This window comes from Microcaecilia unicolor, chromosome 8, assembly GCF_901765095.1.
Source record: "Microcaecilia unicolor chromosome 8, aMicUni1.1, whole genome shotgun sequence".
In the NCBI taxonomy this organism is placed as follows: Eukaryota; Metazoa; Chordata; class Amphibia; order Gymnophiona; family Siphonopidae; genus Microcaecilia; species Microcaecilia unicolor.
In genome coordinates this window covers 185,832,123-185,849,515 of record NC_044038.1, presented here as the reverse complement: position 1 = coordinate 185,849,515, position 17,393 = coordinate 185,832,123, and the positions used below count along the sequence as shown (strand labels likewise).

Here is a 17,393-nt window from a genome sequence, read left to right as displayed (position 1 = left end):
CTAGTATTTAGATGTTTTGAATATCAATCTCACTCTCACTGCTGTGTTTTGGACAGACTGCAATGATTTTGCTTTCTTGGTCGAGGTTGCCAAGGAGCTATATATGTCATTGAAGGATCTATATATGTTGTCTCTTATCTTTGTTATAAACTGGTGTTTGTGGGGCTTTGAGGGTAGGGGAAAGGGGTATCTGAGGGTTGGGAACTGCTGCAAATAACGTATGCAGTTAAATCAGCATTGCTTTTATTAACACTGATATTTTGGTGCTTATCATAGTCTTCTTTTACTAATTAAAAATAAAGATGAAAAAAATAAGCCCAGTTGAGTATATATGTTAATTGAAAGTTTGTTAAATGTTTCAGACATATCTATCTATTTGCTCCCATGATATAACTGAATTCTACAATTCTGTTTCACTGTATTCTCAAATGTAAGTAATTGCAAGCTATATTGAACCTGACTTTGCTTGGGATGATGTGAATCTAAGGTCTTTCAGTTAGACCAAGAAGGTTAGCGATTGGATTTGGTAGTAGGCGCAGCAAGTGCAACCAATCTATCCCACAATGCTTTGCTGCAAAAGGCGGTCCTGAGAAACGGGAAGATGGCGTCTGGGATGGGCAGTAAGTGTTGGGAATGCTCGTGATTATTCGTAGGAGAAAGGTGGCGAATATGGTACTTCAGGGAAGAAAGTGAAAGGCTCGAAAGGGTCTTGATGAGAACAGCCGGGGGAAGCGGGGCAGAGAGCTGCAGGTCCGCCAGGACCATAGAAATGACAAAAGGGAGGCTAGAAAGTCCCGGAGACACGGTTAGTGTTGGGAGGTCAGGGGTCAAAACGCGTGTTACACCCACCTCCGTCCGGGGGAGGAATGGCGGAAGCTGGTAGTAAGAGTTGGAGGCGGAGCTGCTGGGTGATCAGCATCATCCAGCAGCCTTACTTCTGTTATATTAATTTTAAAACTAGTCAAGGCACGTACTGTACTGAGTTAAGACAATAAAACAGGTATCGCCTCACTTTTTTATTTATTTATTTGCTGCATTTATATCCCACATTTTCCCACCTACTTGCAGGCTCAATGTGGCTTACAATGTCCCTTCATGGCAATTGCCACTCCAGAGTAAAAGGTACAATTGTCATTTCATAGTGTGCATGGATGACATGATAGATCGACATTTGGAAGATACAGTTGGTATTACATTTTATTTATTTATTGCACTTGTATCCCACATTTTCCCACCTATTTGCAGGCTTACAAAGTCCTGTTATGGCATAGCCATATCAGGGTAAAAGATACAAATGGTGTAACAATAAGGTTAAGGATGACATGAAAGGCCTACGCAAACTGTTACAGAAGTATGGTTCTCAGAGTAAGGGTTGAGTGGTGAGTTGTTACAGTTAAACTATGGGTTCTCGTGGTAGGCTTTGTTGAAGAGAGAGGTTTTCAGAGGTTTGCGGTAGTAGTTCTTTTGATTGTTTTCACGTTAGCTGAATATAGAAGGCATAGTAGATTATACAGACAAGATAGTTGAACGTTTATCAGAGTAAAGATGTGGTTGGTATTGTGTAAAGAGATAGGCATAGGAGAAAACATGTAGTATTACAAGTAGGTGATGGTGTATTTCAGTTCCTTTTATGGGTCCTTGTGGTATGCCTTGTTGAAGAGGTAAGTCTTCAGTGATTTACGAAAGTTGATTAGGTTGTGAATTATTTTCATGTCTTTTGGTAAAGCATTCCACAACTGCATACTCATATAGGCGAAGCTGGACACACGTGTTAGTTTGTATTTTATTCCTTTGCAGTTGGGGAAGTGGAGATTTAGAAACGTGTGTGCTGATCTTTTAGCATTTCTGGGTGGCAAGTAAATTAGGCCTGTCATGTAGGCCGGAGCATCTCCGTGAATGATTTTATGAGTCAGAGTGCAGACCTTGAACGTGATACGTTCTTTCAGTGGAAGCCAGTGTAGTTTTTTTCTTAGGGGTTTAGCACTTTCATATTTTGTTTTGCCAAATATGAGTCTGGCAGCTGTGAGTGAATGCAGCAGTCACAGTACTGTACATTTTATCCAGAGAGCTATTAATACTGTGACAATTTCTGCTTCTCTTGTCATGGTAAATGCATTAAGCAATGAAAGGGAAAACTACGATTTTCCATATCATCATGCTGATCAATCCATAGACTGGTGGGTTGTGTCCATCTACCAGCAGGTGGAGATAGAGAGCAAAGCTTTTGCCTCCCTATATGTGGTCATGTGCTGCCGGAAACTCCTCAGTATGTTCTCTATCTCAGCAGGTGGTGGTCACACACAGCAGCAGCTCTGGCTAGGTCTCCAAGCCTAATTTTTAGGTTTTGTTGAGTACCTGGGGTTGAGGGCTCTTCTTGAGCAAGTTCAAACCTGGTGGCGCCAGGTCCCTCCTTTTCTCCCCCCTCCCGCTGGCTCCGTTAAAAAAATAAATAAAAATTTTGGACGTCCTTAAGGGCGTTTATTTCGACGTTTATTTAAACGTTTATTGCAGCTACTCACTGGGACACCAGGTCGTTACAGCTCGGAGCGGAAAGCAGGTAATTTTTACCTTTTTATAGCGGGCAGGGGGTTCCCCGATCGATCTCCACGTGGCCTATGGCGTCGGAGGGCGAGGGCGCGAAGAATCGCTCCCCGGACCTCGTGTGCGCTTTTAGCGGGGATGCGGGGGTCTTAAAGTCTGATTCGCCCTTGTTGGGTGTCAGTTCGGAGGCCGGTCAGTGTCCCGGGTCTTCCTCCAGTGCGGCGGTTTTTCCCGCCATAAACGCCCATCCCCCGCTGCTCGCCTCCGCCATCTTGGCCGGCCACTCTGCTCGGACGGCTTCTTCTTGGGCCGCCCTTGAGTTGGGAGATGTTAATGCCTTGGCTGCCCTTGATTTGGGCGACGGCAAAAAAGCGGCTAAAGTTAAGCGCCGTTCTTCCCGCGCGGCTCCTTCGCGGAGTGTTGCGCCGGACGCCATCTTGGATGCGCAGCATGTTTCTCCCCCGCTCTTGCGAGCGCCGGTTGAGGGTGCGTCTAGGGCTGTGGCCCAGGCTGCTGAAGTGCACAGTCTGGGGGGTTTCTCCCCCGAGTTTATTTTGCTGCTGCATCAGGCCTTCCTTATGCAAAACGCTGCCCCTTCTCCCTTGTCCGATAAAGGGGTTGAGGCCCCCGGAAGTAAACGCCCTCGGGTGGATTCCCAGGCCTTAGAGGACTCTGTTTCCTCTGATGTAGATGAGGGCAGCGTATCTGGGTTCTCCCAACGGTCCTTTGGGGATTCCTTGGAGGAGACGGATTCCCGCTCGGATGGAGCGGATGACCCCTCTGCAGCACGGATCTTTCGCTCAGAGGATTTGCCCAACCTGTTAATGCAGGCCATGAGCATTTTGAAGATTTCCTCTCCGGAGGACGTCTCTCCCTCAGCCCCTGTTGGCTCCGCCATTATGCTGGGGACGAAGCGCCCGCCTAGAACCTTCCACGTGCATGCTGCCATGCACACCTTAATTTCGGCTCAATGGGATGTCCCGGAAGCGAGCCTTAAAGTGGCTAGGGCTATGTCCCGCCTCTATCCTTTGCCTGAAAGTGAACGGGAGGCCTTTCTGTGGCCTACCGTGGATTCTTTAATCACTGCGGTGACTAAGAAAACGGCGTTGCCGGTGGAAGGTGGAAGGTGGCACGGCCCTAAAGGACGCCCAAGACAGAAGATTGGAGGCGGCCTTAAGGTCGTCCTTTGAGGCGGCTGCCTTAAGTTTGCAGGCCTCAGTTTGCGGCTCCTACGTGGCCAGGGCGTGCCTGACGATTGTGCAGCGGGCTTCCCCCTCGGATCCTTCCTTGAGGGCTGATTGGCCGGCCCTGGAATCGGGCTTGGCTTATTTGGCAGACTTACTGTATGATGTCTTGAGAGCCTCGGCTAAAGGTATGGCTCAGACAGTCTCTGCGCGGCGGTGGCTTTGGCTGAAACATTGGTCTGCGGACCACGCCTCTAAGTACCGCCTGGCTAAGTTGCCTTTTAAAGGCAAGCTGCTCTTTGGGGTCGAGCTGGACAAAATTGTGACCGATCTCGGCACGTCTAAGGGCAAGAGGTTACCAGAGGTCAGGGCTCGGGCTAGTGCTCGCCCCGGTAACTCCAGAGGACGGTTTCAAGAAGCCCGTCGGTACCGCCCGGGCAAGTCAGGCTCCTCTGCCCCCTCTTCCTTCAAGAGGAACTTCTCCCCCAAGCAGCATTCCTTTCGCAGAGACCGCCGTCCCGGAGGTGCGCCCTCCGGTCCTCCCCCAGGGTCTCGTACCCAATGACGGGGTCCTGGTCCATGGCACAGTGCAGATTGGAGGACGCCTGTCCTCGTTTCTGGGCGAGTGGACCAGGGTAACTTCAGACGCTTGGGTGCTGGAAGTCATCAGAGACGGCTACAAGCTAGAGTTCTGCCGACCCTTAAGAGACGGGTTTGTACTCTCTCCCTGCAAGTCTCCGGTCAAAGCTGTGGCAGTGCAGCAGACCTTGGACAATCTGATCCGCCTGGGTGCGGTCGTTCCGGTGCCAGAAAATCAGCTTGGCAAGGGACGTTACTCCATTTACTTTGTGGTACCAAAGAAAGGAGGTTCTGTACGGCCTATCCTCGACCTCAAAGGGGTCAATCGGGCCTTGAAAGTTCGGCACTTTCGCATGGAGACTCTCCGCTCTCTTATAGCGGCAGTGAAGGCAGGGGAGTTCCTGGCATCCTTGGACATCAAGGAAGCGTATTTGCATATTCCCATCTGGCCTCCTCATCAACGCTTTCTGCGTTTTGCAGTCCTGGGCCGACACTTCCAGTTCAGAGCCCTCCCGTTCGGGTTGGCTACTGCTCCGCGGACCTTCTCCAAAGTAATGGTGGTCATCGCGGCCTTCCTGCGAAAGGAAGGAGTACAAGTCCATCCTTATCTGGACGACTGGTTGATCCGAGCCCCCTCTTATGCAGAGTGCGGCAAAGCTGTGGACCGGGTGATTGCTCTTTTGAGCTCCCTGGGGTGGATCATCAACTGGGAGAAAAGCCAGCTGTGCCCGACTCAGTCCCTGGAGTATCTGGGAGTTCGATTCGACACCCAAGTGGGCAGAGTGTTCCTGCCGGACAATCGGATTGTCAAACTTCAGGCTCAGGTGGACCAGTTCCTAGTAGCCTCTCCGCTTCGGGCTTGGGACTATGTGCAGCTGTTGGGCTCTATGACGGCCACGATGGAAGTAGTGCCCTGGGCCAGGGCTCATATGAGACCACTACAACACTCTCTGCTGCAGCGCTGGACTCCGGTATCGGAGGATTACGCTGTGCGCCTTCCCTTGGACCCAGCAGTGCGCAAGGCGCTGAGCTGGTGGCTGAAGACAGACAAGTTGTCTGCAGGGATGCCTCTTGTGACCCCGGAGTGGATTGTCGTCACGACGGACGCCTCTTTGACGGGCTGGGGAGCCCACTGCTTGGGAAGGACAGCGCAGGGGCTCTGGTCTCCTGCAGAGGCAAAGTGGTCTATCAACCTCCTGGAACTCAGAGCCATTCGGTTGGCGCTTTTGGAGTTCCTCCCGGTACTGGCGTTGAAGCCAGTACGGGTCCTGTCGGACAATGCCATGGCTGTGGCCTATGTCATCCGCCAGGGAGGTACCAAGAGCGCCCCTCTAGCCAAGGAAGCCATGAATCTATGCCAGTGGGCGGAAGTGAACCTGGAACAGCTGTCAGCTGCCCACATTGCCGGAGTCATGAATGTCAAGGCGGACTTTCTCAGTCACCATACCTTCGATCTTGGAGAGTGGCAGTTATCGGCTCAGGCGTTCTTGGACATCACGAAGCGCTGGGGCCAGCCGAGCCTAGATCTGATGGCGTCATCGGCCAATTGCCAAGTGCCGCGCTTTTTCAGCAGAGGACGGGACCCTCGATCTCTGGGAGTAGATGCTCTTCTCCAACAGTGGCCGACACAAGAGCTTCTCTATGTGTTCCCGCCCTGGCCCATGTTGGGCAGGGTACTAGACCGGGTGGCAAAGCATCCGGGCCGGATAATCCTGGTGGGTCCGGACTGGCCCAGACGTCCCTGGTATGCGGACTTGATCAGGCTCTCAGTGGACGACCCTCTGCGGCTGCCAGTGGAGCAGGGCCCGTTGCATCAGGGTCCCGTGGTGATGGAGGATCCCTCCCCCTTTGGTCTTACGTCCTGGCTATTGAGCGGCAGCGTCTGAGGAAGAAGGGCTTCTCAGACAAGGTCATCGCCACTATGCTGAGAGCGAGGAAGCGCTCTACTTCTACTGCTTACGCCAGGGTTTGGCGTACCTTTGCAGCGTAGTGTGAAGCAGGCTCACTTTCTCCCTTCACTGCTCCAATTTCTTCAGTGCTGGCGTTCCTGCAAGAAGGTCTGGAGAAAGGCCTGTCGCTCAGTTCCCTTAAAGTCCAGGTGGCGGCTCTGGCTTGCTTCAGGGGCCGCCTGAAGGGTGCTTCCCTGGCTTCGCAGCCAGATGTGGTACGTTTTCTCAAGGGAGTTAATCACCTGCGCCCTCCTCTGCACTCAGTGGTGCCTGCGTGGAATCTCAACCTGGTGCTAAGAGCCTTGCAGAAGCCGCCTTTTGAACCCTTGTCGAGGGCATCTCTGAAAGACCTGACGTTGAAAGCAGTCTTTTTGGTGGCTATCACTTCAGCCAGAAGAGTTTCCGAGCTCCAGGCACTCTCATGTCGAGAGCCTTTTCTGCAGTTCACTGAGGCAGGAGTGACTATTCGCACAGTGCCTTCCTTCCTGCCCAAGATTGTTTCTCGCTTCCATGTGAATCAGCAGCTCTGTCTCCCTTCCTTTCGTAGGGAGGACTACCCAGAGGAATACTCTGCTCTCAAATATCTAGATGTGAGACGAGTCATCATCAGATACTTGGAAGTGACCAATGATTTCCGGAAATCGGATCATCTGTTTGTCCTGTTTGCAGGTCCTCGTAAGGGTCTGCAGGCTGCTAAGCCTACAGTGGCAAGATGGGTCAAGGAAGCCATTGCAGCGGCTTATGTGGCCGCGGGGAAGGTGCCGCCTATCCAGCTGAAGGCTCACTCCACTAGAGCTCAGGCGGCCTCGATGGCAGAGGCCGGGTCCGTCTCCTTGGAAGAGATTTGCAAGGCGGCAACTTGGGCATCGGTCCATACCTTCTCCAGGCATTACCGCTTGACTGTGGCTGCTCGGGCGGAGGCCTGGTTTGGAGCTTCACTGTTGCGGTCAGGGATTTCAATGTCCCGCCCTGGGTGAGTACTGCTTCGGTACATCCCACCAGTCTATGGATTGATCAGCATGATGATATGGAAGGTAATATTATGTATCATACCTGATAATTTTCTTTCCATTAATCATAGCTGATCAATCCATAGCCCCTCCCAGATATCTGTACTGTTTATATTCTGGTTGCATTTCAGATTCAAGTTTAGTCTTCAGTTCCTGTTCAGGAGGACTTCGTGTTCAAGTTTTTTCAATTGGATTCTTCAAGAGTTGAGACGAGTTTGTGTTACAGTGAGCTGCTGCATTCCTCTCCCCTCCGTTTTACGGGGCTGGATTGAGACATAAATTCTGCCGGCGCTCCCTCCCGCTTCGTGCGGCTGTAGGGCAGCTTTGTACCCCTCCCGCTTCGGCGGTGTTAGGGTCAGTCAGCTCCTGTTGCGGTTGCAGGATAAGCCAGATCCCCCCGCATCGGCGGGGTGGTGTCCCTCCCCCGCTCCGCGGGGATGAGCTGGACGGATTCCCCTCCCCCACTTGTGTGGGGATGAGCTGGGTTAATTCCCCTCCCCCGTTTCGGCGGTGGTGAGCTGGGCAGAGTGTCCCTTTGTGGGTGTAATTCTCTAAGTGCTGAGTCCTGCGGATGGAGCTTGGATATCGACATACTGAGGAGTTTCCGGCAGCACATGACCACATATAGGGAGGCAAAAGCTTTGCTCTCTATCTCCACCTGCTGGTAGATGGACACAACCCACCAGTCTATGGATTGATCAGCTATGATTAATGGAAAGAAAATTATCAGGTATGATACATAATTTTACCTTTAAGGTAGTGGCAGTGATTGTTTTTCTGTGCTGCTTTTTGTTATGTTTCTGTCATGGTGGAAGGATGCTGTATGTTTGACTGCAGTAGCTGCGTCTGAGTGATTGTATTTCGGATGTATAACCAACGCAATAGAACACGCTGTGCTTGCGGAACCAGATGGGGTTTGTTCTGATTATTCCTCAACCTGAAGAAAAACAGGAGGATTGCCACCCAGCCTACATCTTCCAGATCTCACAAAGTTTATTTTGAAAAGAAGTTAAAGGTGAACGCTAAACTAAATCAGTGTGAATGATTATTTATTCTGTTAATATGAGTGATCCTATCCTATTGTTGCATGCAGTTCTGCGTTTAATTTATTTTAAACATGATTTTATTGTTAACCGCTTTGACTTGTTTGAGAAAATAAGCGGTATATAAAATTAAATAAACGATAAATACTTGTTTCCCCTCTTCAGTCAGGAGATTGTTATTCACTAGTCCTCAAAGGTGCTTATATCTGCATTTATTGAGGCTTCTGAAAATATATTTTTCTTTCTTAGTAACGAAAACCTACTACTGTTTAAGCTGCTGGCAGCACTCCTAAGAACTTTCACTAAAGGACACGTTTACTAAATGTTACACATGCTAATACCCATTCCTTAGCGTCCCTCCGGACCGGACCAGGATTGGACTGATGGGTTGTGCTCGCCTTCCAGCAGGTGGAGACTGAGAAAAAACTGTGACTCTAGAGAGCCAATAAGAGCCCTGGTCATGTGACCTTAGCCCCAGTATTTTCTCAGTCTCCAGCAGGCAGGAGGTGAGCCCATTAGTCTCTCTCTATCTCTTTCTCTTTTAGAGGTTAATAATGACAACAATTATGCTACTTCTGCTGTGCCTAGGAATTCTCTGTTAGACGCTGGTCAGGTAGGGATTTCTTTTCCTTTCTTTCTTTTCAGCCTCTGGGGGTGTTAAACTCGGGGTGCCCCCGGGTCCCTCCCCCCTTCCTCCCCATCTCCCATACGTAGCTGGGAAGGGCTACCCTTTGTTTAGAAAGGGGTATGTCTTTGGGAGAGGCAGCCACCATAGAAAGTTAAAACTACAAGTACTTTTCTTTCCCCAGCATTTTAACGAGCAAGTTCAGCTGTTTAAAAAAAAAAAAAAAGACAATCCACATAGACTGCTAACGCAGGGAGCTCTGTGCTATTCTATTACTCTTGAGCACTTTTTTTCTTCTTTCCCAATCACTATAGGAAATTTTAAGCAGAAGTATTTTTCTTTCCCCGGACTTGTAACGAGCAAGCTCAGCTATTTAAAAAAAAAAAAAAAAAGGCAAACCCAGCCTTCTAACGAGCAGGCAGCTCTTCAACACTGTTCTTTTATAGCTCGGCTGTGAAAAAAAAAAGCTCAAGAAAATCATTCTGTTTGGAGCTTTCCCGTGCCTTTTGTCTTTCTCACAATTTCTTTCGTCGTTTTCTCCCGTTTGCGGCAGCGGGCGGCGACTTGTTTAAAAAGAAAAAGAGGTGCGAAGCGCGAGTCCTCGGTCAGGCACAGCTCCGCCATGCAGGGGAAGCTACCGCATGTTTTTATCAAGGCAGCAGTGTAGCTGTTTTTTTGCAGAGTGCGCGTTTCTTCGGGGGCTCTGCGGGCGCCGCCAGCGCTTTCATGTTTCTTCGGCTCTTGATTGTCCTCCGTGTTTTCTTCTTTGATTCTCACTCATTTTTGGCGCGGAAGGCCGCCATTTTCTTCCCGCAGCTGCAGTTTCTCCGATCCAGCGCGTTTTCTGTTTTTTTTCTGTTCTTCTACTGTGCAGAGGGGAATGGAGACAGTGCTGTCTGGCGAATCTCAGGAGAGGGAAGCATTTTTTTCCCCTGATCTGTTCCCTACTTAGCCTGCAAGTATGGCCTTGAAAAAGTTTCGGGGGATTTTTTTTTTCCACCCTTTTTCTTTTTTTTTAATTCTTTATTTATCATTTTCATTAAATTTACAAGAATATATCTTGAACAAGTAAAGCAGTTTAACAAATTACAGGCAATTTTCTTTAAAGAAAAAATAAGTAGGAAAATTATAATTGTCAACTTGTATTAGACCCCAAATTGAAGGGGCTGGACCTTAGTACTACTCAGGAGATTAGTTTCAAATATCTTACAAAAATATAGGTAAAGGCTTAACAGTATGTACCGCGCATTTAACTTTTCCATTAGTCTCTTTTTCCAAGGCTAATCAGACCTACTAAACTCCAACATAAATTTATAAAACCTTTTTCTGTGTAATAAACTGTTTCAAATGCTCAGAAAGAAAAAATACATATTTGACCCCTAAATATTTCACATTGCATTTGCACGGATAATTGAGATTAAAAGAGGCTCCCAAGGCTAATGTTGCAGATCTTAATGCCAAAAACTCTTTCCTTCTAGCCTGAGTCTGTTTAGTGACATCTGGAAAAACTAGTACTTTTTTCCCATAAAATGGGATTTGTAAATGCTTTAATGCAGTTTTTCTAACCAGTTCCATGTCCTGTTGAAAAATAAAGGATACTAAAAGAGTTTGTCTTTCAGTTTTTTCAGTGAAGGATGATTCTAATAATTCCGAAACATTTAAATCAGGTTCTGTTTGCAATAGTTCCTGGGGGCCATCTTTCAATTTTCTTGCTGGCAAATAATATACTTTATTGAGTGGAGGTATTTTATCTTCTGTAAATTTCAAATTTTCCATCAGATATCGTTTGAGAATATCCAAAGGGGAATAAACTAAAGTTCTTGGAAAATTCAACAAACGCAAATTAAGCCTCCTGTTGTAGTTTTCAAAATACTCCAATCTGGTATGAATCAATGTGTTATCTTGTATAAGCTTTGCTGAAACTTCTTTCATTTTTACATTTTCATCAGATAAATGTTTAATTCTTTCTGAGACTTCATTTTTCATTGCAATAAGGTCTTTAGACAAAGTCTGAACGTTACTCACAAGAGAGTCAATCTTGCTAGTTGAGGTTAAGACCGTCTGAAGTGTCTCCCATATAGCCTCGAGTGATACCAGCACTTTCTGAGCCTTAGATGAAACGCAGGCTTCGACTGTGGAAATCACTATGGAGCCCAGTTGACTCGCCGCTACGCCGTCATCGCGGTTTTGCGGGTCGTCTCCATAATCGGCCCCAGTCGGTTGTGGCGGTTGAGACCGTGTTGGAGGGGATAACGAGATATCCTGTCCCAAGAGGTCAGCCTCTCCTGGCGCTGTAAACTCAGCGGGACCTCCGAACGCCGTCGTTGCGGTTCTCGCGAGAAAACTGTCGAGCGTCTGCTGGGTAGGTGTAGAAGTTAGAGCTGCTTGGGCCGCAGCTCTAACAAACGCCTTTCTCTTGTATACGGCATATTTCTTTAGAGGTGAAAACAAATTTTTTAGGTAATGGAGAAAGGGTTTGTGCTCCTGCTAACTACTCGATGTTACTCGCGAGGAGATGTTGCTGCCGTCATCTTGCTCCGCCCTTTCCACCCTTTTTCTTATTTTCAAGGATCTTTATCCTTCCTTAGCTCAGGTTTAGCCCACTGTTCTCCTATTTTCTGCAATGTATGTTTTTTCACATGGAAGGCTGGTTGGTTTTCGCCTTTGTCCACATAATTTGCACAAATTGTTTCAGGCTGGTGGTTCTGTAGTCTGGGCTATTCCGGGCCTGTGGGTTCCCAGTGTTGGGGCTGTCTCATTATTTCTGATTCATTATTCTGATTCATTAGTACATTCTACACAGTTGTATAACCGCAGTTTCCTTTCTCAAGCTTGGTTTACAGTATTGTGTTTTCTGCAGCTTCGGCTGTAAAATCTAATTAATTGCATAGATAAATAAGTACTAATAATCCCCAGGGATTTTAATAAAGGTATGTTCAGTTCTACCTTTTTCAACTTTAGTCGTTTTTACAAAGCCTCTGCTGGTTTTCTTACAGGTTCAGCATCTTAATGCGTTTTCTGCATGGTGAGGTTTTTATTTGCAGACATTATTTTTTTCACATAACTTACACGTCTGTAGGATTTTTTTTTTGGGCCATCTACAGTGGCTGTCATTTCATCTAAGACTATAGCTAAATCTGCGTTAGCAAGTGCTATATCTTTTCTTCTCCGGTGTAAGATATGTTCTAGCTCTGCTGTAGTTTTCTCTCTTTTTACTTTTATGTAATGAAATTTTAGATACCTGGCAGCCTTTGTGGGGTAGCTCAGGAGTGTTGCATGAGAACATTGGTAGCTCAGCTGGTAGTTTATCTGCACTTTCAGTCAAGTCTGCAACAGTCATTTATATGCCTTCTTCTCCTGCAGGATTTTTTCTTCTATCGTGGTATATTTGACTTTACTCTGGTTTTTCACCTCTTTAGCTTCAGGTGATCAGGTACTTTCTCGATGATAGCCTTTACATTCTTCGCTCTCTGTTTCTCTGAAGGCAGTGGTCTCCGATACCTGTAGGAGTTTGTAGTTCAGGACTCCTGTTTCCACTTTCTGTAGCTGGGACGGAATCTTTGCAAATTTTTCGAGACAGCTATTGGCGGCTCTTGCATCTCCAAGATTTAGGCTTTGTAAGCATCCTATTTTGGTTTGTTGTCAGTCATACTGCTATTTCGTGCAGGGTATGGCAACTTACCTACATATTCCTTTCAGGACTGCTTGCCAAACGTTTTGTGCGGTTTCAGATTCTGGGACACCATTTTTTCGCTTTCATGCGCTGCCGTTGTATCTCGCAACAGTCACTCCCACCGTTACCAAGTTTTTGGTAGTGGTGGCAGTAGTTCTTATGGAAGAGAGAATTCTACTTTCCAGTATCTACATGTCCGGCTCATCAGAAAAACTTTTTATCACGCAAGTTGACCGGTCTTAGACCGAGCGGTTGGCTACTAAGGGGGTACAGATTCAAATATTGCTGCTAGGTTGCGTTCTTTATGTTCGATATTATGTTCAGGTTACTGTCCATGACAGCGATTTGTTGGAGTTCTTTCCTAGGCTATATTTTTCTTGCCATTTCTCTGATATTCTCTCATATCCGGATCACCTGAGGTGGTCTCTGTCTTCTCAATAGTGCAGCACTCTGTTCTGGTGTTTCAACCATAACGACCACTACCACCACAGTACTAAGGTTAACACACCTGTTACTAGTAGTAATGCTGGCTCATTCTTTGTAAAAGAACAAACTAAAACATCCTTACTGCACATGTGTCTGTATAATATACACAGTGGACATGTTTTATTGTTCCTTGGCAGTTTCTGTGGCTGGGGTGCCTGTGGGTTAGGCAGGCTACCCCATTTTCAGGGGGCAACTTGTCACTTCTTCAATTTCTTCAAAATTTAAATAATATCTTTACTTCTAGAGGAGTTTCTTTCTCTGTGAGAGTCTGTCGGACAGTTCCTTGACAGTAGCCTAGGTCTTTTCTCAAAGATCAATGTAGAGTCTACTCTTCACATGGCAGAAGGCGACTTTATTAGCATGGGTAGTTTTTCGCCTTACTGTCGTTCTCATTTTTTTCATGTGGTCTGAGTAAAAAAAAAAAAAAAAAAAAAAAGATTTATTAAGTGCATTTTTCTCTTTTGTTTCTCTCTAATTTCAGGGGAATGGTCGCTCACCTTATGAGCGTGGTCAGCTGATAGTTCCTTATTGGGACGCTTCAGTTCTACAGCCTTTTGCTTTCGCTCTGTCCTCACAGGCTCCTCGCTTAGTCTCTCACTGAACTGTCTCGTCAGCGGCAGGGGTAGGTGTCCTCTTGCAGCGGTAGTCTTCTCTATCTCTTTCCTCCATTTTTTCTCTGGGGTCGTCTTTTACAAGACATCGAGACACATGAGGGCCCAGTAGTTCTGGCAGCTCCATATTGGTCCTGAGATCCGGGATATGCGGATCTTTAGCGTCTTTCTTGGTGTCTATTCTACATCTTCCTGTTAGCAAGGCCCTGCTGTTCCACAGTCACATCTTTCATTCAGACCAGGTTTGTTTTGGTCTTCTTCTTTGGTTTTTCTACGGCCTTGTTGAGCTAAGACAGGATTTGCTGCTTCAGTAATTGTAACTAGGCTGCGGTTGCATCGTTGGACCGCGTCTCTCTCTCTCTTTTCTTTACCTTCAGATTGCAGCTGTTTTTTCTTCTTCTTTCTCAATCAGTTTTTTCTTGCTGTTCTGGGGTCGTCTTCGTGATCTTAAGACAACAAGAGATTCAATGAGTTCGTCATTAACAGAGATCTTGCCAATTAAGGGAGCTGTTACTTGGTATGTCATAACTATTTAACATTTTCGGCGCTGGGATTGTCCTGTCCTTCTGTTACATGGTATTTCACAACTATTGAACATTTTTGGCGCTGGGATAGTCCTTCTAGCCGATCGGCGTAACATATTGGTCGTTTCTGCTTCGCTAGATTTCGCTGCATTAGGAAATTCAGACCTTCTAATTGGCTTCCCAGTTACAGTAAGGCCTAAAACTCATTTCACAACTAGATAATCGGTTGTCCCTTTGCAGAGTGATTTCTTTTGGGAGCCCTCAAAGTCCTTTGTACATTGAATGGTCCCTGTCGCCAGTAGGCGGTCTTGGCAACTCCAGTATTCCCTCAGGATTTCATAGGGTCCCTCCCGTAACATTACTGCTTTGGTACTTCCCATCAGTCCAATCCTGGTCCGGTCCGGAGGGACACTAAGGAAGGAGAAATTAGATCTTACCTGCTAATTTGCTTTCCTTTAGTCCCTCCGGACCGGACCAGGCCCCTCCCAGGTTTCGTCTTTTGTTTTCCACAGAATAAAAGAAAAACAAAACAAAACACCACCAGATGCTACTATATATATAGAGACCTTTTAGTGGGCCATGCCATGTCTCTGGCCGGAGTTGCTGGTAGGCTTAGTTGCTGGCATATATATGTAGCTGTATGTATGTATGGGTTTATATATATATATATATATATATATATATATATATATTTATATAGAACTTTAAGTAGGGTCTTACCTCTTCTCTGCTGCGAGTTGCTGGTGAGTTATAATTCATGTGAGCCATCTGGTGGGAGTTGCTAGTAAATTTTACTGCGAGAGGGACATACCACTTCTCTAGTGAGAGTTGCTAGGGTGCTTAGTTGCTGGTATGTATATGTAAAACTTTAAGTGGCCTATACCACTTCTCTGGTGGGAGTTCATAGTGAGCTATAATACAACTGAGACATACCTCTTCTCTGGTGAGAGTTGCTGGTGAGCTATAATACAAGTAAGCCATACCACTTCACTGGTGAGAGTCGTTGGTGAGCTCGAATACAAAAGGGGCCATACCACTTCTCTGGTGAGAGTCGCTGGTGAGCTCGAATACAAAAGGGGCCATACCACTTCTCTGGTGAGAGTCGCTGGTGAGCTCGAATACAAAAGGGGCCATACCACTTCTCTGGTGAGAGTCGCTGGTGAGCTCGAATACAAAAGGGGCCATACCACTTCTCTGGTGAGAGTCGCTGGTGAGCTCGAATACAAAAGGGGCCATACCACTTCTCTGGTGAGAGTTGCTGGTGAGCTCTAATACTTGGCATTGCCAAGTGCTTTGTGGCTGCTAGGATTCCATACGGCACAGAAGGTCTTTCTTTCTTTCCTGCTTTGTTAGTCAAATACTGAGGCTAAGGTCACATGACCAGGGCTCTTATTGGCTCTCTAGAGTCACAGTTTTTTCTCAGTCTCCACCTGCTGGAAGGCGAGCACAACCCATCAGTCCAATCCTGGTCCGGTCCGGAGGGACTAAAGGAAAGCAAATTAGTAGGTAAGATCTAATTTCTCCTTAGTATGCAATAATGTTTAGTAAATATGCATCTAAATGCTTAGTGACAGTGGCCTATCTTGGCAAGCCAGAGATACAGGCATTCTCCAAATTAGATAATTGTCTAGTAGCTGCAGTATCAAACTGGATACAGTGTTACTTGTGGCAGAATTCTGTGCAAAAAAATTTAAAATTCTGCATGCTTTATTTGTAAGTGCGTGCATGCATTCATGCAGAATTCCCCTATTATAAGGGCTGGCATCTCCCCCAGGCATGAAATATCCTCCCACTGCAGTTTCCCATGCACTTTCATGCAGACCGTCACCCCATTCCCATGGTATACCCACACCTCATCCACCTTTCTCCTGCACCCACAGTCCATCCACTTTTTTCCCCAGCCCCCTCCCTTTTTTTATAACCCCCCCCCCCTGCATCTACACTTATCCACCTTTTTTCCCAGCTCCCCTCCCTGCACCTACACTCCACCTTTTTCCAGCCCCTGCCCCTCACCTCCTGCACACTTTCCGGTTCAGTGCGGTAATAGTAAGAATAGGAGCTGCTTTCTGCTTCTCTGCTGTCCCAGGCCCAACTATTCCTCTGAGCTGTGCAGGCCTCCGTACAGCTGCACAGCTTAAAGGAACTGCTGGGGACCAAGACAGCAGAGGTGAAAGCAGCCCAACCTGCAATTGTGTAGCATCTCCTCCTACCGTGCTGGACCAGCGAGTGTGTAGGGAGGGTGGGAGTGCTGCAAAAGCAGATTGCACAGAATTTAATCAGGAGTAAATATATACAACTTAAACCAGATTCACCTTCTACAGAGCTTGGATGTTCTTATAAATAATCTTTAACCACGGGGGAATATTTCTTATTATCAGAGTACCATATAACACATCGGAGTACATTGTGTGTATATGTTCTTATAAATAACCAGAACTCCAACTTAATTTCAGTCACAGAACTAACTTTCATAGGAGCTTGTCCGAATATAATAGCAGTAAAAGCCTTCTCAGCACACAGATTGAAAGACTTGCTATATGCCATCAAAATGATGGCAAGATACCACTTTAAAATACGAGGTCACATGGTATTGCTAATGCATATAGTACCATTTATTCATCTACCCATGAGAAGTTATTGGTAGGATTGTAATGGTAGTTAGATCAAGCCACGTTCTCTGTCTCCTTTGCAGAATCACTTGTTTTCCTTACCTTTTTCTTTCCATTTGTGGCTATTCAGTCTAATTTTTCAAAACGGCTTCTGTTCCAGTAATCTCACTATTGTGTCCTCACAACAGATGTATCCAGCAGGATGGGGAAAATATTTCAACTTGAAATGCACACAAGGTTTCTGATCCATAAAAGACCAACAACTTCACATTAATGAATTAAAACTAAGGGCATCCTTTATGGTTTTGACGCCATCTTTAAGGGAAGAATTTGTTAGTTCAGACAGCCTGTCCAATTGGCAAAGTGTTAAATCAACACCATATTACCTTCTTCACTCTCAGCTGAAATTTGGTGGTGGTGGTGGGGGGGGGGGGGGGGAGGAGGAGGACAAGAGAAGATGAAGACCCCCCCCCCAAAAAAAAAAACCCCAAACAAACCTATATTCAACCAAGGTTTCTCAGGAGAGCCGTAAAACCCTTTGGTTAAGAGGCAAAATGTG

At 46.6% G+C, this 17,393-nt stretch overlaps 1 protein-coding gene across 5 annotated transcripts in view; it reads left to right on the top strand.

The window, feature by feature from the left end:
- Positions 1-572: 572 nt before the first annotated feature.
- Positions 573-17,393, top strand: part of BRD8 (bromodomain containing 8) — a 235,522-nt gene continuing 218,701 nt past the window's right edge. For 2 of the 5 annotated variants that reach the window (XM_030211273.1, XM_030211276.1), the window contains exon 1: positions 1,022-1,122. In XM_030211273.1, the coding sequence (XP_030067133.1) occupies positions 1,074-1,122 (49 nt within the window). In that variant the 5' untranslated portion in view covers positions 1,022-1,073. Of the gene's footprint in view, positions 621-863; positions 1,001-1,021; positions 1,123-17,393 lie in introns of those variants that run through there. The other 3 variants (XM_030211274.1, XM_030211275.1, XM_030211277.1) reach the window with 3 other exon arrangements.